The 25,790-nt window shown below is 44.5% G+C and overlaps 1 protein-coding gene across 2 annotated transcripts in view; it reads left to right on the top strand.

Annotated features, from left to right (window-relative positions):
• Positions 1-25,790, top strand: part of NUP205 (nucleoporin 205) — an 85,475-nt gene that overhangs the window by 9,715 nt on the left and 49,970 nt on the right. For both annotated transcript variants that reach the window (XM_053252116.1, XM_053252115.1), the window contains exons 5-13: positions 871-1,030; positions 2,882-3,110; positions 5,289-5,453; positions 5,662-5,837; positions 12,393-12,509; positions 13,780-13,917; positions 14,466-14,616; positions 15,604-15,809; positions 16,171-16,353. In XM_053252116.1, the coding sequence (XP_053108091.1) occupies positions 871-1,030; positions 2,882-3,110; positions 5,289-5,453; positions 5,662-5,837; positions 12,393-12,509; positions 13,780-13,917; positions 14,466-14,616; positions 15,604-15,809; positions 16,171-16,353 (1,525 nt within the window). The remainder of the gene's footprint in view (positions 1-870; positions 1,031-2,881; positions 3,111-5,288; positions 5,454-5,661; positions 5,838-12,392; positions 12,510-13,779; positions 13,918-14,465; positions 14,617-15,603; positions 15,810-16,170; positions 16,354-25,790) is intronic.

The following is a 25,790-nucleotide window of genomic DNA, read 5'->3' as shown; positions in this document are numbered from 1 at the left end:
TTCTAGTCTGTCTATCTATCTATCTATCTATCTATCTATCTATCTATCTATCTATCTATCTATCTATCTATCTATCTAATTTATATACTGTCTGACTCCAAAGGCTCTAGGTGGTTCACAAAAACAGACAAAAACCAAAATAAAACAAACTATTAAAAACAGAAGTATTTATTTACTTAATAAATTTTGCTAGTGTTCTGTTTTCTTGCTTTGCGAGTGTTCTATTTTCAGGGAGTTGTTCTTTTTTTTTGTTGTTCTTAAATTTTGGGGAGCATTCAAAAAATGTGGTTCTCCCATTTTCAGCCTTAGGTGGTACCGCTTATTATATTGTCTCAGGACCTCTGCCCCCTCATTCTGCTGCATGGTTCTTTATATCCTGGCTTATGCTGCGTATGTGTTGAATTTGGCTTTTTAAAATGCCTAGTACATGTTATGTAACTGTTGCAAAGCTCTAAGACTTAAGGAGCACACCACCACTATCTTCCCAACTATGCCTGAGTCCCTGCTCATTGACAAAATTTCAGTTGTGACAACAAAGAAACATTAACAACTGAATGAGTATATCGTGACATACACAAAATGGCTATGACTATAATCTCAGAGCTAGACAGCAGTTAGAAAATTTTTAACTTCCAAGCCCTACTAACTGATGACTGCAAAGTAGTAGTAGTATCTCCAAAAGTTTTGCAGCTAATACCATACCCGAGGGTTTTCCCAGTTACTACTGCTGAGGGGTGTGTGTGTGTACTTTGTATTCTCTGTAATTATTGTTGGTATCGATTTGTTTCTAATTTTCTAAAATATTTTAGAAGCTCCTGCAGGGTGCCAGAATAAAGTTAGTTGGCACATGACTGTTCTTTTTCATTGCAGTCCTGAGTTGGTGTCCATAACAACACGTTTTACAGACGAACTGATGGAGCAGGGTTTAACTCATAAAATTCTGACTTTGGTGTCTCAAATTGATGTGAACACTGAATTTGAGAAACTACAGAGAGAGCGAGGGCTGGGCAGTGAGAAACATCGCAAAGAGGTAAATACTTTAATTTTCAAGTACCTGTAATTCTCCCTACATCTTGCCTGCTGTAAAACCACAATAATTTTGTCTGAATTTGGCCTTTATGTGAATAATACAATACAGGTTAAAAATTAAGAACAGAATTGGTTTCCAGTTTTGGTATGGAGGGCAAGTGAAAACTATAGTTTGTGTAGATTTGGATATTACGGCAAATTATGATTTCCTGCAAAGAAGGAAGTCATGAGGACATTAGAGTCTGTGAAAAAGGAGTATATGAGCTTGAAGCTTGCTCATGTAGCAACAAACTATGGTTTTGCATTGCTGTAAACTGGATTGGTGTAGTTTGGTAAATTAAACTGATTTGTTTAATTCATCTGTTTCACAGTGCAGCTGCAAATATTCATGGTAAGAAACCTCTTAAGATGTTGCTTTGTTTTCTTTCAGTTATGATTTTTAAAATTGCGATTCTTGCAATTAAATTCTTAGACTCTACTTCAGTGTATACATTCAGTTTGGTAAATGAGGAGTCACTTACTCAGCTGCAATCCTGTGCTCCTTTACTCACAGTGAAGTTTCTTCTGAGTAAGCGTGCTTTTAGGGTTCTCAGTCCCCCAAAATAGCCGAGTTCCCTCCTTCCACCCTAGACCCTTCTTGACTTGGTGCTGGCTACAGCCATCTTGTTTCCTGACTATTGGACTCAGGAGGATCTGGAAGCTGCATTGCTACCCCAGTGTGCTTCTTGACATGGAGGAACCTCTGCAGTGGCCAGAGACCAGCTGGGGAGGGGTTGGGTGGTAGGTAGGACCATGGGTGGAGACTGGTGTGCAACAAACAAAAATCGGGCATGATCTGGAAGACAAGGGGTACAGAGTAAGAAGGAGACAGGAAGGTCTATTAAGGGAAGGGTGAAATGCGGTTGAGGAAGAGAGAGAAAGCAAGTCAGAAGCTGCAGAAGGGCACTTGGGGCTAGCTTTTGAAGAAAGCTATGCCAAATAGGAGGAGGAACTGGATGTCAAGTTAACCCCCTCCCCACTCATATTAAGGCTTCCGGGCTGAGTGTGTGGGGGAGATATCCCACATATGCAATGGAACTGTCTGTAAATGAAGATGCTGGACTAGAAGCTGCATTATCCAACCTGATCCGGTGGGGCTGTTCTTACGTACAACAATACATTAGTCTTGTTCACAGGATTATAATTAGGGTAGGACAAGTGTCATACCATAGTTCAGGAGCTGTGCACACTCCCATTTTGCGATTGTGTGTGGAGGGAAACAGCAAGGTTGGGTGGGGAGGAAGTGATCATCTGAGAGGGAGGAGTTGGCTCAGACGGTGCTGTCCTACTCAGCACTTTACCCAGGTAGGAGGAATCACTGTCTGACCCAGCACCTCTCACCTGCACAACCACTTCCTCTCCTCCAACTTGGCTGTTTCCCTCACATATGATCACAAAATGGGAGCGCACACAGCTCTTGAATTAGGGTAGGACACTTGTCCTACCTATAATTGTGTGCATTCCTTGTTTGTCACACATTCTACTGCCCCTTGTATAGATTCCTATTGTGCCCCTTCTATGAAAGCCTTTACATATTTGGTCAAAATAGCAGGCTGTCTTGCAAGTGTAAACCGAGCTATCTGTTTAGAGATATTGATAAGCACATGACTGTTAAAGCAGCAGCCCTTTTTGCAGTGGTTGCATTGTTGCGACCAACATTTGTTTGCAAATCCTAAGGTGTTAGACAATGGGGTGGTGAACACCATTGACATGGAAACAGCTTAATATAGGATGCTGATGTATTGCAGTATTTTTGCTATACCACAAATAATTGATTTGAGAGTAATAGCTCTGTGCTTGATATTTTTTCTAGGTTGCTGATCTCATCAAGGAGTGTCGACAGGCATTGGCTGAGAGCTTGTTTGTTTGGTCATGTCAGTCACCCCTGAGCAGGGATGATACTTTAATCCTTATTTCTTACTTGGAGAAAGTGACTGTGGAAGCTGATGGCTCATTGGACAGAGTAAACTTGGCTCTTCTTATGGCCCTTCTCTATTGCTTTGATGTTAGCTTTCTAGAACAAGGCACTGAAGATCGAGATGGTAAGACTGGTTTGTTTGTTTGTTTGTTTGTCCACTCTAGGTTATTTAGAGAAATACACAGTCCACAAAGTTTTAGAATTGATAGTTAAACTTCTGCACTTAAAAGTTTAAGCACTACTTGCTTATGCTGTTGAAGCATCACATTCCTTAAGGTAGAGTTTCTAGTGGATAATCTATCTTCTCTATATATAATTCTCTAAGGCTTACCCGTGGCTAATCCCATGTGTGGCAGCTCTCGCGAGAGTTCACAAGCAGAAGCACCTGATTGGGCAGTGGGGATTCCATATGCAGATGGGGGGGAGCCTTTGAGAGCAGAAGCACCATGGTGATTGGACAGTGGGGATTCCATATGTAGATAGGGAGGAACCGCCTGTGATGGTTAAGGTCAGTTGGAATGCAACTGTTACTGGTCAGAAAATGTTCTTGATTGTAGAAGAGAGGAATCTCCCTACATATAAAAGGATAGTGGGCAGGGGTCTGCGAAGAGAAGGGTTGTGAGGGAGGAAAGAGCCCCTTCAGAAGAAGGAGGTTGCCGTTGTGTGAATTAGATGAGGAAACAAGATGAACAAGATCTGTTAACTCAGGGAGAGGTGGAGAGAGAAGGGAGAGGAAGAAAGACAGAGGGGAAGAGAGAGGAAAGAGAAAAAGAAGGGAGGGGAAGAGAAAGAAGGAAGGGCCAGGGATGGGCCCAAGCCTGTCAGCGTCCTGAGGGGAACGAGCAGCCATGGCAGTGCTTATTGGCAGCAAGGAATGGCCCAGTCAACCACTGCTGCTGTTTAGGGCTACTGAGGCCATTGGCAGAGGGAGGCAGGCAGGCAACGGATAGACCCGGGCCTGTCAGTGGCCTGAGGGGAACGAGTGGCCATGGCAGTAGCAGCAGCGAGAAAGGGCCCAGTCAATCGCTGCTGCTGCTGCTGCTCCTGTGGGGAAGAGCAAGAGCGGGGCTTGGGTGAGGGTGGGGAGGTCTCTGGAGATAGGGGGCTGCAATAGGTGCCAGCAATGCTGCAGCTGCAACCAAGAGGTGTGAGGGGGATGGAGTGAAGGGATGGAGGAGTGACCAAGAGGAGTGAGGGGGATGGAAGCAATGGGATGGAGGAGGCAGAGCAGGAATGTGAATCAGGTGAGGGTGGAGAGAACTGAGGTGAGTGGGGTTGTGGCAGGGGGTGAGGAGAGCAATCAAGTACTAGCGTGCAGATGCTCTGCATGGGTTAAGCTAGTTATAAATTAATTCTTTTGCTGCATACTTAAAGCTCTATATTTTGTACAGAAATTTGTGAAATAATTTATGTTATCATAGAGCGAAAGCCTGTTTAGTAATTGGCTATAGAAACAAGCTACTATAGATAACATATTTACAACTTAGAAATGCTTAGTTGTAATTCTGCTTCATAAAGTAGACTTGTCTGGCAGATGAGCAGTTACTTTGTTGTTCATTTTTTAACATACCATATACAGCTATAACTGACTTGTTCAAATTCCCTCCAGTAGTAATCCAGTTAAGGGCCTAAGGGATAAGATAGTGGAATGAGAAAAGACTTAATAGCACTGTTGTAATTTTTTCCAGTTTAAAAAATGAAAAATTGCAATATACTTTTAAAAGGATTACTTTTCAAGCTTTTGCATTTGTATGAGGTTTTGCATTTTCAAGGTTTTGCATTTGTTTTGCATTTGTATAAGCCTTTTCAAGGTTTTGCATTTGTATTGCAATTGCATGAGTTGATGTGGGTGCTTTCACTTGAGCAGTCTTTGGCTGGAAGTAAATTGAAGAAAAGGTGAAATGTTTGGTGGGGCTGGGGAATGTGTTGAATGTCAGGCATGCAGATAAAGGTCTAAAGTCTTCTGTGGTGATTTCTTACTTTGGAAAAAAAAACATAATCAAGCCTGGAGGAATTTTCCCTGTGTGTTTAACTGAGCACTTTAATTCCATTGGTGTCAGCAGCCTTGGGCACACCTAGCTTTCTTTGGATTTTGCTCAAATATTGAAATGTCTATGAATGAGGTTAAGCAGCAGAGTAGTAACTGTACTTCACATTTCTTAGCGGAATAGTTCAGAGTGTGATGACTGTTCAGCTCAGTACAAAAGAAGGGAGAGAGGTGCACATCTATCCGTTTTATTTTCAATGGAATTGAGACCAAATTCTTTTTCTCATTGATGTAATGACTTATTTATATTTTTAGAGCTGATGCATCAGTTGCCACTTCTAAGAGATAGACAATATATAGCTGCAATCCACACACGCCTTCAGGAATCGCGACCTTGGAAACTACCAGGACTTCAAGCAACTGTTAGATTAGCTTGGGCACTAGCATTGCGTGGAATTTCACAGTTCTCTGATGTGACAGGTAAACGAGATTCAAAGTGGAATTCATACACAAGCGACCCAATTCCCACTGACCTACTCCTTTAATTTTAAGTGAAGGGAAGCAGGTTCAGCATGTACATACTTGTCTTTAAGATGGAGACCTTAAGCATACTTCCATTGGAAACCTGTCTCAGTTAATGACTTCAAAGAGGCAGTGCTTTTTATTTATTCCTGTTTGTTCTTTCTAGCACTTACAGAATTCACTGAGGCAGATGAAGCAATGGCAGAATTAGCAATCGCAGATAATATTTTTTTGTTCCTTTCTGAATCTGTGGTGAGAGCTGAAAACTTCTACCAAGAGGAATTTTTCATACGCAGAATCCACAACCTCGTCACAGGTTTTCTTGCACTCATGCCAATGAAAGTAAGTTGCATTTGTGTGGACTAGATGTTGCTAAGTGTTTCATATAGTTAGGTCAATTATCCCAATGGAATCTCTTTATGTAGACTGAAATAATTATTGCTACAAATAGTATTTCTGGGTATGAAGGATGTATGCCAATTAATGTGCAAGGATTGTGTTTTGTTTGTGTTTTAAATGCTTTATATATAATTTTATACTAGAGTTGGGGAATGGCTTTTAAAAATTGCATTGTGATTCAGATTTTTCAGGCAACACCCAGATCATTTTTGGATTTTGTTGCCTGTTTTCCTTTATTGTTCTCCACAATGAAAATTTAAATCCCTAACATGTCATGGAGCTCTGTGTGGAAAGCCCTGGGAAAGATTACATTTCAAAGTGCTCCTCGCACACCTTCCTACACTGCTTTCACACCATCACTGGGGCTTCCTGTGGCTTTGTTTCCCTTTTAGTTTTCCTCCCTATTGGTGTGTATGGACTCCTTTGTGCAGAGACAAGCAAGGGGAGGTGCTGCCTCTGCATGGGGCCAAGACGAGGTGCAAATGATTCAGTTTTGACTCTTTGAATCTGAAACTTTGCACAGGCCTAATGTAGATGTTTGATTGCATTTTGAGCCATGCTGGTTCATCCCTGATAACTTGGCAAAGAGGCACCTTTTTAATGTGGTGATTCTCTTTATTTAGCAGGGGGAGAGTAATTGGCCCTATCTACCCGCAGCACAGTACCTCCAGTGACTGTTGCTGGTGTCTTTCTTATGGTTTTTTTTTAGACTGTGATCCTTTTGGGGACAGGAAGCCATCTTTTATATTTATTATTTCTCTGTGTAAAGCGCCCTGAGCCATTTTTGGAAGGGCAGTATAGAAATCGCAATACTACTACTAATAATAAATAATAATAATTCAATTAGACTGGCTTGTATTATTAAAGGAAATGAATATAGCACTTTCTCTGATCATTGAGGTGCTCCATATTCCTTCACAACTTGGGTACAGTGCCTGTGCAGTAGTCCTCACAAAAGAATTCCAAGTTCCTAGAAGCACTCTTCAGTTCTGCTGAATCGTGCACGGGGCGTGGCCATTATTTTTGGTAGGAAAGTGCCATTCTCCTCGTTTCCTTCTTGATTGCCGCGCTGCTTGCATTGAGAAGGATTTGCTCAGCTCTCATTCCTTAGCTTTCTTCAAAAAAATTTTTTGGCTTGATTTGGCCTGGTTTTCAGATTCAGCTTATCCCTCTGGCTTGACTTTCAAGGTGATCTCAGCTTCAATCATGGTCTGTTTTTTGGCTTTCTCTTTTACCTTGCCCCTTGTCACTCTAATGGACAATCAAAAAACCTTCAGAAAGTGTACCTCCTGTCTGAAAACTCTACCATCTGGACAAGCATGACAAGTGTTTAATTTGTTTGGGTGAAGGGCAGAACTTTAAAGCCTATAAAATCTGCCTGGTCTTTTCTCGCAAAACTAAGAAGAGCTGTGAACCTCTTTTGCGAGCAGCCCTTTATGAGACTGCACTTCAGCCACCAATGCTGATGCCGAATTATCTGGGACCATCAATATCAACGGTATCAATGTCGTCCGACATCTGCTCTTTGGGACCTAGAGTGGCTCTTGATATGCATCGTCCGTTGGGATCAAAGTCAGCCTTGAGAGGAATACCACCGTCCGCTCCGACTTTGACTGTGATCACTCTGACTTCACTTCTGTGCCCAATATCATTTTCATCGACTTCTACCCCGATGACCACCTCCAAGATTACTTTTGTCATGACCGCCTATCGCTATTGATGATGTTGCAGGCTAGTCCACCGACTTCAGTGGCTAGGGTGCCTTCCCCCATCGTTATCTATTTCTCTCTGGCTTCATCCCCAGCTCATTCTCTTCATAGCTCCCCTGATAAGGAACACCACTCTTCCAGGGATATTTCTCCAGTGTTGGGCGACAAGTTTGCAACCTGCAGTTTGGAGTAGCCAGTACCCCATCAGGATCCACCTTTAGAGCTTTCACGGTCTGAATAGGGATGACAACTCAGAATCTTTATGGGTCCCCAACATGCTTCGCCTGCCACAACCTGCTTTGTCTGCCACGGTAACTCCACATTCCACTCAACATTGGAGAGAGTATTTCCATAATTCTTCACCTCATTATGCATCCATGTCTCACCCCATGGACTATTGGAGCTCTCTTGGGGCTTTGGACACTGGATATATAGGTGGACTTTGTAGATACCGAAACCCATATTAAATGCCCTCGCCAGCTTTGCCTTATGATTTTCAGGAGTACAGACTTTGGAAGACAATGAAACTGCAGGGTAGTCTTGAGTCCACTCCCGTTAAAGTTCAGGATCCTGTTTCTTCACCTGCTTGGGCCTCTCCTTTCCAGTGCCCTAAAACACTTTCAGCCCCTGAAGGTACAAGGAACCTTACTTCATCTGCCTCTACTCATGTTACAGATCCTGATGTAGAGGAACCAGATCTGCCTGTGGTTCCTGCAAAATCACCGGAGAGGGATGATCTTGCTGAAGGGGAGTTCACCTCCAGCCCATCCTCTGAAGGAGATTCTGTTCACACTGAAAGCCCCTCTGACCCGTAGCCTAATGAGGCTGTTGCCAAATCTGCCTTTGAGTTCACTGACGGATGAGACACGCTCCTACTGTGTTCAAGTAACCAAAATGGCAATGGCTTTGGGCCTGGAACTAAAAGCATCAACAACAGAAGCTAAATATGCAGTTTACGATTTCATGGCATCTACTTTGACTGCCCAACCCGCTGCCTTGCCCATGCTACCAGTCTTGACTAACTCTACAAAGTTCTGTTGGGATTCACCTGCTGTCTCCACTACCACCTCCAAAAGACTTGAGAGCCTGGATCAGATCCTGGAGGACTCTTTCCTTTTCCTTTTTAAACATCCTCCACCACTGTTACCTCTAAGGCTTGCACACAGGGGCATAGCTATAACTAGTGGATAGGTTCAAAGAACCCGGGCCCCCAAGTTCCAGAGGGCCCCCCCAGCTCCACCCATCCCTATTTTCTTCATTATCTCCCTCACTCTGAGGGGCCACCAGGGAGAGAGGTGAACATGGGCAACCTCTCTCCCCTAGCTATGCCCCTGCATGCATGTGTGCACGCGCTCATGTTTAAAATGTCTGCTTAGTTAATTTTCGATCCCGCTCAGGATGAATCAGGAAGGCTCCACTCTGAATGCACGTGCACACACTACCTTGATACTGCTGGGCCCCAGTAGATAAAGAGGGCAGAAGACTTGATATGATGGGATGGAGTTTCTATTCCTCCTCTTGCTTGGCCTTGAAAATCTCAAATTATATGGCTTATATGGCCAAGTTCGATTATTTGGTTTGGGACAATTTGAAACGGGACCTGAAGGATGTTCTTGAGGATTTTAAAGCTAAGTTCTAGTCTGCTCTGGCCAAGTCTGCAGACATCACGAGACAGCATCTCAGCAACCCCAAATATCTTGCTGAGACTGAATCTAGAGATTTGGCTGGTGCAGTGTCCCTTGGTAGGCACACCTGGCTGCGGTCCACCTCTCTGCAAAGTGATATGAAGGACAAGATAGAAAAATTGCCCTTTGAGGGAGATGGACTTTTCAGCTAATAAGAACTGCTGGATCAGGCCCAAGGCCCATCGGGTCCAGCATCCTGTTTCATACAGTAGTCTACCAGATGCCTCTGGGAAGCCCACAGGCAAGAGCTGAAGGCTTGCCCGCTCTCCTGCTTGTTACTCCCCTGCAACTGGTATTTAGAGGCATCTTGCCTCCAAGGCTGGAGTTGGCCTATAGTCCTCAGACCTATCGTCCATTAATTTATCTAAACCCCTCTTAATTTTCAGTTAATTTTTGATCCCGCTCAGGTTGAATCATGAAGGCTCCACTCTGAATGCACGTGTGCACACACTGCCTTGATACTGCTGCCTTGATCCAGGGCAGCATCTTTCAGATGCTGTGGATAGAGCATCTTTATTACCTCTTCCCTCCCTTTCCCCTTCTCTCAAGAGTCATGGGCAATATTCTGTGGGAAAACACCTGTTCCATTATTCTCCCCCTATGGTGGCCAGGGCAGCAGTGGTTCTTGCTCCAGTTATCTCAAGGCCTCCACCAATTCCTCCCTTTTCCTTCAGAACCTTCTGTCTCAACAGGGGGGTCACGTCCTCCATCCCGACCTCCAGCTATTGTATCTAACAGCCTGGAGAATAAATTACTAGATACTGTCCTTCTGAACGAGAGGAAAGAATCCACCCGCAGGAACAATATGTGCAAGTGGAGATGTTTCACATCCCATGCCGAGGCCAAAGGCTTTGACCCATTCAATGCTGCTATCCAACAGAAACTTCTATATTTAATGGATCTCAAACGTTCTGGCCTATCCAGTACTTCGCTCAAAGTGCATTTTGCTAATCTTTCTACAAGACACCCGGGCTGTGATGGACACTGTTTTCCCCAATCTAGATTCTAAGCAAAGGCATGAACATCCTTTCTCTTCCTATGCAGAATCTTATCGAGCCTTGGAGCCTTTCCCTGGTTCTCTCTTCTCTCACTGAATTCCTCTTTGAACTGCTCCTCTCCACTACCCTCAAGTCCTTGTCTTTGAAAGTGGTTGGTCTTGTCACTATAACTTCAGCACAACTTTGTTCTTTTGACAGACCCTTACTTCACTCCAAAGATGGTCTCTCATTTTCATTTAAATCAAGATATCGCCTACCAGAGCCCTTCCACCCTTCTGGAGAAGTCGATACATTTGCTGGATGTGAGACAAGCCCTCCTTTAATACCTGAACCAGACAAAACCTTTCTGGAGGTCAAACACGCTCTTCATCTCTTACAAAGGAGAGAATATGAGTCACTCTGACTTTAGACAAAGTCTCCCTCATTTGCTTGTGGAGCTCATCTTCTTTTGTTACAACCAACAAGGGGTTAAGTCCCCCTCTAAGATCAGGGCACACTCAACTCGAGCCATGGCCACGTCGGCAGATCATATGTCTGGCATTGTCATGCCCCCGCTCGAGGTCATTGGAGAGGAGTGGGAAGCAGGTGACTTACCAGAAAGTGGGGAGGCGCCTGAGGAGGAGCAGGCCGGTAATGTGAATGGGGAAGTAACTGAGACAGGCCAGGGTGAGTGTTTGGCACAGGAGGGGCCAGGTGATCTTTGGAGAGAAGGGCCAGGATCTACTGTAAGCCAGAGTTTGAACGGCCACTATCTCCTCAAGAATGCAGATGGGAAAAACGTCAACAGCAGGTGAGGGAATTATGAAGGAGTACTCGGCTGGCGAGAAGACAGAAACCAGATTGAATCTATGGCAGCTGGCGGGAGGTGGAGTGTTGATTAAGTGCTCGTGGCTGCTGACTATAAATCGGGTAGCCTGTGCCTTGAACAAACGGCTAGAAACGACACAACAAATCTGCTTGGAGCTTTTGTCAGAGAGATTGTGACTTTGGAATTTGGGCTTCGCACTCCTGTATTCTTGGTGAGACTGTTAAACCTGACTAGCAGTAAAACTGAAACTTGAGCTACTGGCTATTGTGTCATATATTTCTGGCCAGCATCTTCTGTTGATTGAGCTTGTGACAGGCATTGATATGAAAGACATCTGCAAGGCAGCCAACATGGTCCTCAGATTTGACTTTTGTTAAGCACTATGCTGTGGACATGTGCTCAGCGATGGAGGTCAACTTTGGTCGCATGGTCCTCAAAAAAGTACTCTGAACAGTATCCTAGCTCCCACCTCCATCTTGGTGAGCTGGTTAACCACCTAGGTTGTGAGGGAACATGGATCACCTCAAAGATAAATAGGTTGCTTACCTGTAACAGGTGATCTTTCTGGTGATCCATGTTCACTCACAATGCCCACCTGGCCTACCCTGCTGCTAGGTTACCTCCACAGTTCTAATGACTTACATGACTATGCCCATGGATATTCCTCTTTGCCCATTGCAACAGCCAATCAGGAACTGAGGAGTATGGTGCTCTCTCGCTGAAAATAACAGTTGCGCCCCATGTGTAATTTGGCAGCTCTGAAGAGCGCCTCTAGGAGCTTGGAATTCTTCTGCGAGCATTACTGATCAGGCACAGGACCCAGGCTGAGAGTGAATGTGGATCATCAGAAAGATCACCTGTTACAGATAAGCAACCTGTTTTTTCTGCACGGTAGCGAAACTTTTGAGAAATATACAGGGGACGATTCAATTAGAGTTAGACACGTTCCCAAATTCAACTGAGTTAAATGAGAGATTTAAGCATATGCATGTTTCTATCATTGAAATTAATGGGACATATATAATAAAATAATAAATTTGTTTTATCTTGTGTTGTAACAAGTTATTGTTTTAAAATCCCAAGTTCTCATGTAACCCCATTTTTGTAGTGTTGCAGATTTTGAAGGAGAAAATAAAAAAGATTCTTCCTGTAATTCATCTTTTTACTCTAGCAGTATTTTCATAAAAACATACTGGCAAGGGTTAGATCATTCTTATAGTTATTTTGGCTGGTTCCCCTCGCCCCCCCCACTTCATTTTTGATGAACAATAAACTGGTTTCCTTTATAAACTGTTTAGGTAAAACAGCTGCGGAATCGTGCTGATGAAGATACTCGCATGATCCACATGAGTATACAGATGGGTAATGAGCCACCTCTTTCTCTTAGGAGGGATCTGGAGCATCTGATGCTTTTAGTAAGTTCTTCGTGAAAACAAACAAACAAGAAACAGCTACAAGTAGATTCCCTTTTAAAAAACAATTTAAATAATACTTAGTTAAAATGCACAGTTGGGATGGTAAGAATGTTTGTGCCAAACTTTTAACTAATGTGCATTGCTAATTGCTAATAAAAAGAAATATTTTCATCGAATACAGTAGTTGTTTGGCTGGTCAATCTATATTTGTTTGTTAGTGCAAATCTAACTATAGATTGCCATGATTTAATATCAAAGTTGTGTGTGTGTGTGTGTGTGTGTGTGAGAGAGAGAGAGAGAGAGAGAATGAAGTTTAAAATAGAAAAATCAAGTTGGAATCCCTAAGAAGTACATACACACACCCTTTGTGTTCCTTTCCCTTGATAATAATTGAATGTTTTAGGAGGAGATCAAACAAAGATTAAAAAAAATTCACAAAAGCATTTCGTTCTCATTTTTATCAGTTTGCTGGTGTGATGGGCCTGGGCTCTAAGGAAATTTTGAGTCCATTCATATTCATTCCCTCTCTCCTTCATTTCCACCATGTGGTCACTTCAGGGATGAAGAGAGACTCAAAAGGGGCATGGAGCCCAATCCTTCCCTGCTCCCATGCTTGCTTTAGGAGCAGAGCAACTACAGCAGGGAAGAAGAAACTGGAAACTGGGCTCAAGACAACATGTCAAAAGATACATTGTCCAATCCACCCATCTCTGGTTAGCTTTGGAGGCAAAGATATCCACATGTGAAATTGCACTCTACGAATAATAGGGAGTTACTGTATGTAAACTATGCTAAGATATAATAACCAGATACCTTCTTAATGCTGGCCATTAGTCCAAATCAGTGTTGTGTAACTTTTGAAAAATGGTCCAGCTTGGCATTTGGTGAGTATGCCAATGGTATTACCACTTTTTGGGCTGCTGCTAATGGCATCTGCCTGTCACTAAACTTGCTGCATGGCTGATACTGTCAATTAAAATGTTTGGTCAGTTTTAAAGATTGGCTGAAATTCTCTGCATTGACACCTTGGCATTAGCAAGCTACTGGGGCTGTTACAGAAGTCGGCTGTTGCAGAACTCTTTAAAACAGTGTGAAGGTATTTGTATTGCTCTTGTTGCACCTGCATGCTGTTTTCATGAGTTTTGCAACATTTTTTAACCGTTCACATGCAGGTTAAAGCATGAAGCTTCACTCTGCAGAATGTCAACCTGTGATTGGACATACGAGGGAAGATATAAGGCCCATGTCTTTTTTCCCCTTTTCTCTACAGATTGCTGAGTTATACAAGAAGGATCCTTTTAATTTGGAACTTGCTCTTGAATACTGGTGCCCTACAGAGCCTCTGCAGAGCTCCACCATCATGGGGTCCTATCTTGGGATAGCACATCAGAGACCACCTCAGCGTCAGGTTAGAAAAGATTGGTACTTTGTTGTTGTTTGAAAGGCATATTAATATCTCTAGTCTAGTCCATGCTTTCTCAAGGGATATGAATGCTTGCAGATTGTTTGGGCTAAGAGGTGGAGGCAAGCTCGGAAATGGCCATAGATGCCTCATTTTTTGCAACATCACATATTTAGCTTGAAACTGCATGTTTATTGGTAGTTAGTGACAACAGGGATGGGGGCAAAGGGCCCTTTAATGGATATGTGCCCATGAGCACACGTGCGCGCTCTCTCTCTCTTTTGGAACAATAATTTTGACGGGCCTTACAGGGCAGTTGTAAGGATTACTTTGAATACCTCTGAAGCTAAGCAGTTTTCATTATTGTCTTGCAAACTAATATTAAAATTTCATAGTGATCTCATCTGTAGAAAAATTAAGGTTTTAAAAAGGTGATCTATTTTGTGGTAGAAATGTTAATTACAGGTTATTTAAATATTTAGGGGTTTGGCAGATTTTGCTTCCTATGCTAAAATATGTTTATAATTTCATAAAATATAACTTTTCTTTTACAGGTTGTTTTGTCTAAATTTGTGAGGCAGATGGGAGATCTCCTCCCCTCCACAATTTACATTGCTTATCTGAAAATGCTCCAGGGATTGGCCAGTGGGCCTCAGTGTGCTCATTACTGCTTTACTTTGCTAAAGGTCAATGGCAGCAGTAATGGTAAGAAATTGGGTAGCCACCCTTGCCAACTTTTTGTTTCCTGTTCACTGTGAACCTGTAGCTGTGGTGCTTCAAAAAGACACTATTAATATATTACTTAGCAGCGCAGCCAGTCTCAGAGAAAGAAATGAAAGCTTTGGTCCAAGCTTAAAAAAAAAAAAAAAAATTATTATGCCACTTGTTTCTTTGCTTTTAAATGCATTTCTGTTTAGTACGTGTGTGTTAATGTAGTTTGTTACTGTGATGTGAAAGCTGAATGCAATTATTATTTTTTTTTTTTGAGGAAGCAGAGCATGAGGGATTGCTGCTCCTGAAACTGAATGATAAATGCACAATCAGTTGTTTGGCTTTTCTGAGCATTTAGTCCAGTCTTCCGCAAACTGCAGCCCTCCATATGTTGCTGAACTACAATTCCCATCATCCCAGCCACAATACATTGTAGCTGGGGGTGATGGGAATTGTAGTTAGGCAACATCTGGAGGGCCGCAGTTTGGGGAAGCCTGATTTAGTCAGTCTTTTAGCACTCTTTCAGGTTAGCGGATCTGCTTAAGATAATGTGTGTTCTACTTGGGGGCCTGTGCACTTGTCACTTGGCCCCTGGGATTCCACCTGCCATGAGATCAGGAGCAGACTCAGGTCCAGCTCCCCTCAACATGTGGAAGTGAATGACTGAGACAGGTAGCATCTATTTTTATTTGAAAATGGGATCTCGCTGATCCGGTGGGGTGGGGGGATATATTGAGTGTATATTGAGAAAATGTGTGTGAGGGGGACCCAGAGAAAATATAAATTGTGTTTCTGTTGCTGCTTTTTCTCTCTTTGGCTTCTGTGTGCTAAGTTGTGGTTAGGACTGCTTTTTGTGAATGACAACACACTAGTATCAGTTGCTTTTTATGAAATGCTATTGCTTTCTAACTCATAATAATGAACAAATGCATAATTTTAGATATCACGACCCCTGATGCAGATATTATTTTTCCCCTCTAGCTGAAAACATCCAAGGAGCAGGTGGCAGTCCTGTCTCCTGGGAGCATTTCTTCCACTCTTTGATGCTGTATCATGAACACTTACGGAAAGATTTGCCAAGTGCAGACAGCATTCAGTATCGTCACCTCCCTCTCAGAGGCATCACCCAGAAGGAACAGGATGGACTGATTGCTTTTCTACAGCTTACCAGCACTATAGTGAAGTGGGTAGGTAGCCCTTTCCTTGGTTGCTGATCCTTTCAGGATCAGTCTGTCTATTAGTCAGTGGTCTGTGCCATATTTGGCCAAGGACAGATGTAAAAGCCATTCAGCTGGGTCAATAAATCCAACACGTTTTATGTTAAAAGCCAAACATACTGAGCAATTAAATATCGGGGGGAAATAAAGCTGAAGTGATGCAACTGGGAGAAAGAAAGTGAGAAAAATATTATGGTGCTGGATATGGCTTTTTAGTATAACTGACATTGTATTTGATATTATTTAGATTCTGCCTGAATAATCCCAGGCCAGTTATATAAAAGTGCAAAATTGTAAACCTACAATTGCATTTACTTTCTGTTCTTTGCAGAGTGAGAATGCTCGCTTGGCTCTCTGTGAACATCCTCAGTGGACCCCAGTGGTGGTTGTTTTGGGACTTCTGCAATGTAGTATCCCTCCTATCTTGAAGGCAGAGTTATTAGAGACTCTTGAAGCCTTTGGGAAATCTCCTGAAATTGCTGCTTCTCTATGGCAGTCATTGGAATACACACAGGTATCTTAACTAGAACATTTAGCCCTGTAAATATCAGAATGCTGACAGAATTGCACTGTTTGCGTCAGGTGTGCTGTTAAATCTTAGAAATATATGCTGTTGCCCACATAATCTTTATTCAAATGTTACATTGTTCTTAAAACGCATAATATTTATGGCCGCCTTTCCCTGTCTGCAATGTTGGCCTGCGGTCGGTGGTAGCAACTGGAGCAGACTGAGGAAGTGGTTGTTGTGCAGGCCCAGTTGACTCCCTAGATGCTGTGTCCTCTGCTGCTCTATATGATTTGTCTTTGCCAAGAGTACCATACAGCTGCTAGCAGATCCTGAAAAGGCTTGGAAAAGAAGTACCTGTTTTTATGTGAAAGGGAGAAGAGGAATGTTTTGTAGAGATGAAATCAGCAGATCAAACAAATGTTCTAAATTCTCTAGGATCTGGTACGTGATCTGTTGAATCCATTAGAATGAGTTCTGTGCCTGCGCGGAAGCCTCTCAGTGTCGAGTTCCACAGCTCATTTTCGGTGCCTGCGCCTCGCCCCATGTGACCACGTGGCTATTTAAGGTGGAAGGAAGCACAGGCACCTCAGTTCCTTTGCGACCGCCATCCTTTGCGAAACCATCACTTGGTTTCTGCGGCTCCTTTGTGTTGGTTCCTTGGCTAATTTCTACTTCTACAATGAGGGAAATAAGTATTTGATCCCCTGCTGATTTTGTCCGTTTGCCCTCTGACACAGAAATGACCAGACTATAATTGGAATGGTAGGTTTATTGTAGCTGTGAGAGACAGAATAACAAGAAACAAACCCTCAAAAGCCCAGTGCCCAAAAGTCAGCGATGGATTTGCATTGTAGTGAGGGAAATAAGTATTCGATCCCTTCACAAAAGATGTCTTAGTACTTGGTGGCAAAACCCTTGTTGGCAATCACAGAGGTCAGACGTTTCTTGTAGTTGGCCACCAGGTTTGCACACAACCCAGAAGGGATGTTGTCCCACTCCTCTTTGCAGAGCCTCTCCAAGTCAGAAAGGTTTCGAGGCTGATATTTGGCAACCCGAACCCTCAGCTCCCTCCACAGATTTTCTATGGGATTAAGGTCTGGAGACTGGCTGGGCCACTCCAGGACCTTCATGTGCTTCTTCTTGAGCCACTCCTTTGTTGCCTTGGCTGTGTGTTTTGGGTCATTGTCATGCTGGAATACCCATCCACGACCCATTCTCAATGCCCTGGCTGAGGGAAGGAGGTGCTCACCCAAGATCTGACGGTACATGGTCCCGTCCATCGTCCCTTCGATGCGGTGAAGGTGTCCTGTCCCCTTAGCAGAAAAACACCCCCAAAGCATAATGTGTCCACCTCCATGTTTGACGGTGGGGATGGTGTTCTTGGGCTCATAGGCAGCATTCCTCCTCCTCCACACACGGCGAGTTGAGTTGATGCCAAGGAGCTCGATTTTGGTCTCATCTGACCACAACACTTTCGCCCAGTTCTCCTCTGGATCATTCAGATGTGCATTGGCAAACTGCAGACGGGCCTGTACATGTGCTGCCTTGAGCAGGGGGACCTTGCGGGCACTGCAAGATTTCAGTCCTTCACGGCGTAGTGTGTTACCAATTGTTCTCTTGGTGACTATGGTTCCAGCTGCCCTGAGATCATTGACAAGTTCCCCCCGTGTAGTTCTGGGCTGCTTTGTCACCGTTCTCATAATCATTGCAACTCCACGAGGTGAGATCTTGCATGGAGCCCCAGACCGAGGGAGATTGACAGTTATTTTGTGTTTCTTCCATTTGCAAGTTATCGTGCCAACTGTAGTCACCTTCTCACCAAGCTGCTTGGCAATAGTCTTGTAGCCCAGTTCAGCCTTGTGCAGGTCTACAACCTTGTCCCTGACATCCTTCGACAACTCTTTGGTCTTGGGCATGGTGGTGAGTTTGGAAGCTGAGTGATTGCTTGCTTCTATGGACAGGTGTCTTTTATACAGGTACTGTAACAAGCTAGGATTAGGAGCACTCCCTTACAGAGGGTGTTCCTCATCTCAGCTCGTTACCTGCATATAGTGAAAAGACACCTGGGAGCCTGAAATCTTGCTGGTTGATAGGGGATCGAATACTTATTTCCCTCACTACAATGCAAATCCATCGCTGACTTTTGGGCACTGGGCTTTTGAGGGTTTGTTTGTTGTTATTCTGTCTCTCACAGCTACAATAAACCTACCATTCCAATTATAGCCTGGTCATTTCTGTGTCAGAGGGCAAACGGACAAAATCAGCAGGGGATCAAATACTTATTTCCCTCACTGTACTGCTAATTCTGACTACAGACTGTTTACTGACTATTCGGCTGCTGATTTGGATTATTTGATTTAGGTTTTGACTCGGACTGTTCCTGTTTCTGCCTCTGTTAATTCCTCCTCATCTTGATGAAAGATCGGACTGATTTCCTAGCTGTATTGACCTTGGACAGTGAGTACTATGGATGCCCCGAAAGGGAAGAAAACCTTTAAATGCTGCACTAAATGCAACGCGAAATTGCCCTCACAAGACTGCCACAACTTGTGTTTGCTGTGTCTGGGCGAGGCCCACGTTAATTCAGCCTGTAAGATTTGTCAATCTTTCTCCAAACAAACTAGAAGAAATCGGGAACTCCGTTTATGGGCCTCCATTTATGACGATGTTTTGGCATGGCTCGAAATCTCCTCAGACGCATGGCTCGAAGGACCTGGGTTCGGCCCAGTCTAAAACTTCGACACCCCCCATGAAGGTCCTTAAGACCTTGAAGAGGTCGGGTGAAAAGATGGCGGCTACTGGCGCTCCCACCAAAAAAGCATGGGCGTGGACTCAGTCAGAATCGACTCCGTTGCCGAGATTGGCACAGGACATTGTCTTCGTCTCGGCATCGAAAGCGCCACTGCCCGAGAAGCCACAAAATCCATCGACTCCGACACACCGATCGATGTCAACAACTGCACTGGAGGCAAGCGTTTCAACATCGAACATGCAGGCAGCGACAACTTTGACATCAATACAGGCATCAAGCTCGGCATCGATGGTATTGATGTCGGAGACATTGAAGGGAGCTTCAACATTGATGCACACATCACGATTGACATCGACGGTATCGATGTTGATGGAGACATTAAAGGGAGCTCTAACAGAACAACAAGCAACATCGACCTCGGTCACGACATCAACGCTCTCGATACTGACCACTAGAGGTCTAGTGCCTGCACCGACTCCTATCCGTTCCCCCTCGACATCAAAGGATGATGGTCAACCCTCCTCGTTGAACACTCCAACTAACATTACCACAGTGATACCAAGGTTCCGTGCTCCTATGACTTTTACGCTGGAGGGAGCTAATATTGAGGAGACTGAGGCTCTGCCATTGGATCCCCTTCTAAGGATGTTAGATTCGACAGCAAATACCCCTTCAACTTTTCATGGGTTCCTGCATTCAGAGGATGCTGCTGCCAATACCGTTCCGCGGATGCTAACCGCTGCCCAGCTCACCACCACAACAGCTTGGCACACTTTCGGCTTCAGCCACCCGGTTTCACCGTCAAGGGAAACGGCTTTGCCAGGTGCCACCTCACCAGGAACTGCTTATGATTTCCAGAAAGACCGTGCATGGAGGGGTAAAGTTACGTCTATTCGAGGTCCACCAGGTACCCCCGCTATGCTTTCCATCCACGCTCTTCCCACAAGGGATGCTCCCCCTACTCCGAAGGTCTTTGCTGACCTGTGCACGCAGACACAGATTCATAGGGCATCTGTGCAGACCCAAACAACTTCAAGGCACTTCACCACGATGGCGATGCAGACCGATCATTTATCTGTGCCTACTCCCCCTCGAGTGGCATCTCCGAAAGTACCATCATGCCATACTTCTTCGGATCCAGATTCAGAGGATAGCCACCATGGGTCTTCTGATTTTGAATTGGATGCTGAAACATTGAAATTGGATCCTTTGCTGGATGTAGCTACACCAACCCACGTTTCACCTACAGAAGAGTTAAAAGCCTATTATGCCCACGTGAAACGGATGGCAAATGCTTTGGGACTGGATCTTACCTCCCAACTCAAAAATATAGATGACCCAGTTTACAACTTCATGCAACGGTCTCAATCCGCACAACCAATCGTGCTTCTTCTATTACCCATATCTCCAATGCAGTGCAATGCGCATAGCAAGTACCACACACTTCTACACCTACTTCAAAAAGACTTGAAGGTCTTTACAGAGTGCAGGAATAGGACAGTACTTACCTGTTTAAACATCCTGTCCCATACTCATTGGTTATTGATTGTGCTACCACCTCCAAGTCGGGAAGGAGACATACTACCCCTGCAGACAGAGAAGGCAGAAAACTTGATGTGATGGGCAGGGAATTATATTCCACGTCTTGTCTATCAGTCAAAGTAGCCAATTACTCGGCCTGCATGGCTAAATACAGTTATTGCATTTGGGAAGCTCTGGAGAAGGATCTAGATACGTTACCCCCAGAAGAGCTAATACTTGTATTCCGAAAAACATTACAACAGGCGGGTGACCTTACCTGTCAGCAGTTAAGCACGGCGAAGCACTTGGTGGAATCGGAGTTCCGTTCCATCACTACAGCCATCACTTTGTGTCGTGATGCCTGGTTGAGGTCGGCTGCCCTGCAACAGGACATGAAAGATAAAATAGAAAGTCTCCCATTTGATGGAAAAGGGCTATTTTCAGAGGAGACTGATACTACCATGGAAAAGATGAAAAAGTCTAAATTCACTGCTAAAACCTTTATGTCTGCTATCTCACAGGCCGCATCCTATAGTAATAAACAGCGTCCCTCTTACCGGCCCAGATCCACATATCGACAACAAGACCAGAGGGACTTCCGTAAGTCTTATCAACCCTTCAGCAAACAGACAATGCAACAGAAGGGGAGATTTTCCTCAAACCAACGCAACAAACAGACGGAGGGAAACAAACAGCAGCTTTGAAACACAGAACAGCCCATCACAGTTACTTGGAACCACACTTTGCTTTCACTCCCAGAACATTAGGGAGGACTTCGTTCTGGCCTGTAACATCTCGCAGCCAACCCCACTAGCCACCAACACCATCAGGTTGGCAAGTCATGCGAAAGCATGGCGCTACATAACTTCAGATTGGTGGGTCTTGAAGATTGTCACATCTGGCTACACGATAAAGTTCAAGACCTGGCTGTCTTTCAGGGGCATACACTTCACAAAAGCAACACCAGCCTTGCTCCAGGAAGTCCAAGAACTCCTGCACAAGAAAGGAATAGTTCCAGTGCGATGGGCAAATCGACAAGAGGGCTTTTACTCCCGTTATTTTCAGATACCAAAGAGGGATAGCAGGATTCGGCCGATCATGGACTTAAGACATCTAAACAAGTTCATCCATGTGAAAAAGTATTGAATGACGACGTTACAGGACATCCTACCTGTTCTCCACCAAGAGAGGTGGCTTGTGACGTTAGCCTTAAAGGATGCATACTTTCACATAGGAATCCGGCCTTCCTTTCAGAAGTATCTACGTTTCACTGTGTGGACCTCACTTTACCAGTACCAGGTTCTCCCTTTCGGACTCTGCACTGGCCCCCGTGTGTTTACCAAATGCATGGCGGTGGTGGTAGCCCACTTGAGAACGAAGGATCTGAAGCTGTATCCTTATTTAGATGATTGGCTTCTATCATCCAGAGACAAAGAAGAGTTACTTTTGCAGATAAAGTACATGTTGCATCTTCTCCAGGACCTCGGGATAAAGGTCAACTGGAAGAAATCCAACCTGACACTGGTATCTAGCATATCGTACATTGGAGCAGTACTCAATGCCACACTGGGGAGGGTGTTTCTACCAGAAGGTCGCTATCAGATCATTGCATTGTTAGTTCAAGAATTTCAAACCAGGCCGTCTCAAACAGCGTGCCACATCCAACGTCTACTAGGGCTGATGGCCTCTTGCAAATTGACTGTGCGCTACATGCACTTGAAAATGAGAAAACTGCAATTGTGGTTCCTGTCTTCCTTCATTCTACTTAGGGACAGCCCCAGGAAGCGTCTACTAGTACCAGTGCAGATCCTCCACGCTCTCTCCTGGTTGACTCAGAGCTCCAACCTACTCAGAGGGGTGCCCTTTCAGACGCAACCTCCATCAGTTTGGGTCACGACAGATGCCTCTCTCCGGGGGTGGGGTGGACATTGCAATACTGCCGCAACTCAGGGTCTCTGGACCCGCAATCAGGGCTGACTCCACATAAATTTTCTGGAGCTATTGGCAGTTTTTCAAGCCATGAGGGCCTTCCTCCCGATGCTATGAGCGCGGGTGGTTCAGTTACAATTGGACAACACCACTGCAATAGCCTACCTCAACAGGTGGGGGGGGGCACTGTCTCCAGATTGCTCTGTGCACTGAGCATCCAGATTTGGCATTGGTGCATCAGGAACAGTATAACCCTTGTGGCAATCCACATCAAGGGGACAGTTTACTGGCAGATGGTCTCAGCCTCTCTTTCTCCATGGACCATCACGAATGGGAACTGAACGACTGTTACCTCCAAAGTATCTTTGACCTATGGGGTCACCCGGAGGTCGACTTGTTCGCGACAGCACAGAATGCAAAATGCAGTCTATTCTGCTCGAGAGCAGGACATGATCCGCATTCAATGGGGGATGCGTTCCAACTGGATTGGTCATTCCATCACACTTACATGTTCCCCCCCCTTACCACTTGTGAACAGAGTAGTAGCTCAACTCCTGGGTAACTGCGTGAGGTGCACCCTGATCACACCTTGGTGGCCACACCAAGCATGGTTTCCTCATTTACTCAAACTGATTTCGCAAACCTATCAGAGGCTACCAAACTGCCCAGATCTGCTAATTCAAGAGGGCGGTTGGGTTCTACATCCTGAAGTTCTCACACTGCAACTGACAGCATGGCGGAGCAACTACTAAAAAAGATCCTATTGAACGAGCATAAACCTTCTACGAGACGGAACTACACCAACAAGTGGAAACGGTTCACGTCCTACGCTAAGGAACAGAGTTTCCATCCTAAACAGGCCAGCATATGTGAAGTCTTGCTCTATATGACGAACCTGAAGGCATCAGAACTATCTAATGTGTCCATACGTGTCCACCTAGCAGCTCTCTCTGCTAAACACCCTGGCTGGGATGGGAAAACGTTGTTCTCCCATCCTTCTTGTAAGGGTTTCTTGAGAGGTCTCACGAATCTTTATCCTCCTATACGCAAGCCGATAGAACCATGGAGCATTTCTCTGGTCCTCACCACGTTAACGGAGTCACCGTTCAAACCAATGCACTCTGCAACACTTAAGCATGTCTCCTTAAAAGCGGCTTTTTTGGTGGCAATCACCACTGCTCGCAGGGTGAGTGAACTGACTGCACTCTGTACGGACGTGCCTTATGCTCGGTTCTACCTGGACAAGGTTCTCTTACGCCCGCATTTCACCTTTGTGCCCAAGGTAGTGTCAGACTTCCATGTCAATCAAGACATTGTACTACCCGCCTTCTTCAGATCACCGTCCACGCCTTTGGAGAAGGTTCTATGCTCTTTAGACATCCGTCGGGCATTACTCTATTATCTCTCAAGAACAAAACCATTCCGAAAAACAAAAAAGTTACTTGTGTCATACAAGGGTAGTACTATGGGACAGGCACTGTCCAGACAACGACTATCACATTGGCTGGTAGAGACCATTCGCCTAGCCTACTCAATACAAGGAGTGCCAGGACAAAAATCTGTCAAAGCTCATGGCTTATGGCGCTTCTGTGGCATTTCTGTCAGGGGTATCCTTCCCAGATATTTGCAAGGCTGCTACTTGGTCTTCTGAAGAACCATTTGTGAAGCACTATGCTATTGACCTGTGGTCTGCTGCAGAGGTGAACTTTGGGAGAGGTGTCCTTAAAAGGGTGTTACAATAACTCACTGCTCCCCCCTCCTTTTGGAGCTAACTAAACACCCATTCTAATGGATTCAACGGATCATGTACCAGATAAAACAGGTTGCTCACCTGTAACTGATGATCTGGTAGGGATCCGCTGATATCCATTAGACCCTCCGGAACTTCCCCTCTGCAGTGGACCGTAGGCCTATACAGTAGAACTTACCAACTATATGACTGCTTCAGCGGTCTCCAAGGAACTGAGGTGCCTGCGCTTCCTCCTGCCTTAAATAGTTACGTGGGGCATGGCACAGGCACCGAAAAGGAGCTGTGGAACTCGACACCGAGAGGCTTCCGTGCAGGCGCAGAACCCATTCTAATGGATGTCAACGGATCCCTACCAGATCATCAGTTACAGGTGAGCAACCTGTTTTTCTATCAAATAAATCTGTTTCTCACAAAGGAGGACCAGGTGTAGATGTAATGTTCCCATTCCCTTAACCATGTTTAAGAGATTGTGCACTCCTTTTCCATAGCGACTTCCTTCTTGTATACTACTCCCCCTTTCATTTCTAGCCTTAATTAGGATTAGTGGTTTTTAGCCTCAGTTAACACTAACCAGCGTTTACTTTTAACCAGGAATTTGAAATTGTTTGGCTTCAAATCCTGCTTAAGAGTGAAAAATGTCATTGCTGACATAACTGTTTGATCTGGATCTTGACCCGTTACAGCCACGAGAATGGATTCTGCGCCTGTACGGGACTATTCAGGCAGAATTGACTAGCTCCTTGAAGCACTTATCCCCACCCATTGCACGTGATGCATCTTTTCAGTTTGGACGGGTTAGCATTTTCACCTCAGTTCCTTTCTGACCACCATTGTGTTGGTACCTCAGACACAGATCTCCTCGGAACAATTTTTCCTGTGAGAAAAGAATAAATAAATAGATTGGTTTGACATATTTTGACCTTGGACTGGACTAAACAATTCTTATTTCTAAATCCTTACAATTTGGTGAAGCGATAAATCGACTTTTTGGTTACGACATACGGACTGGATTCGGACATGGACTTTCATTTAAGTATACTTAAATTTCTTATTTCCCACTATTGATAAAAAGAAAACTTAAATGTTGCGTCAACTGCAACGCTAAGCTTCTGTCGGCTGACGATCATGAGTTATATTTACTCTGTTTCGGAGAAGTGCATAATACTTCTACAGGTAAGATCTGCTTAACTTTCTTGCATCAAATGAGAAAAAGTAGAGTTCTTCAACTGAGGGCAGCTCTTTATGATAGCAATAGCAATAGCAATAGCACTTACATTTATATACCGCTCTATAGCCGGAGCTCTCTAAGCGGTTTACAATGATTTAGCATATTGCCCCCAACATTCTGGGTACTCATTTTACCGACCTCGGAAGGATGGAAGGCTGAGTCAACCTTGAGCCCCTGGTCAGGATCGAACTTGTAACCTTCTGGTTACAGGGCTGCAGTTTTACCACTGCGCCACCAGGGGCTCCTTTATGATGAAGTGCTTC

The sequence above is a fragment of the Hemicordylus capensis genome, chromosome 5 (assembly GCF_027244095.1).
Source record: "Hemicordylus capensis ecotype Gifberg chromosome 5, rHemCap1.1.pri, whole genome shotgun sequence".
In the NCBI taxonomy this organism is placed as follows: domain Eukaryota; kingdom Metazoa; phylum Chordata; class Lepidosauria; order Squamata; family Cordylidae; genus Hemicordylus; species Hemicordylus capensis.
Note: the sequence above shows the minus strand (reverse complement) of the source record. Positions and strands in the feature narration are given on the sequence as shown.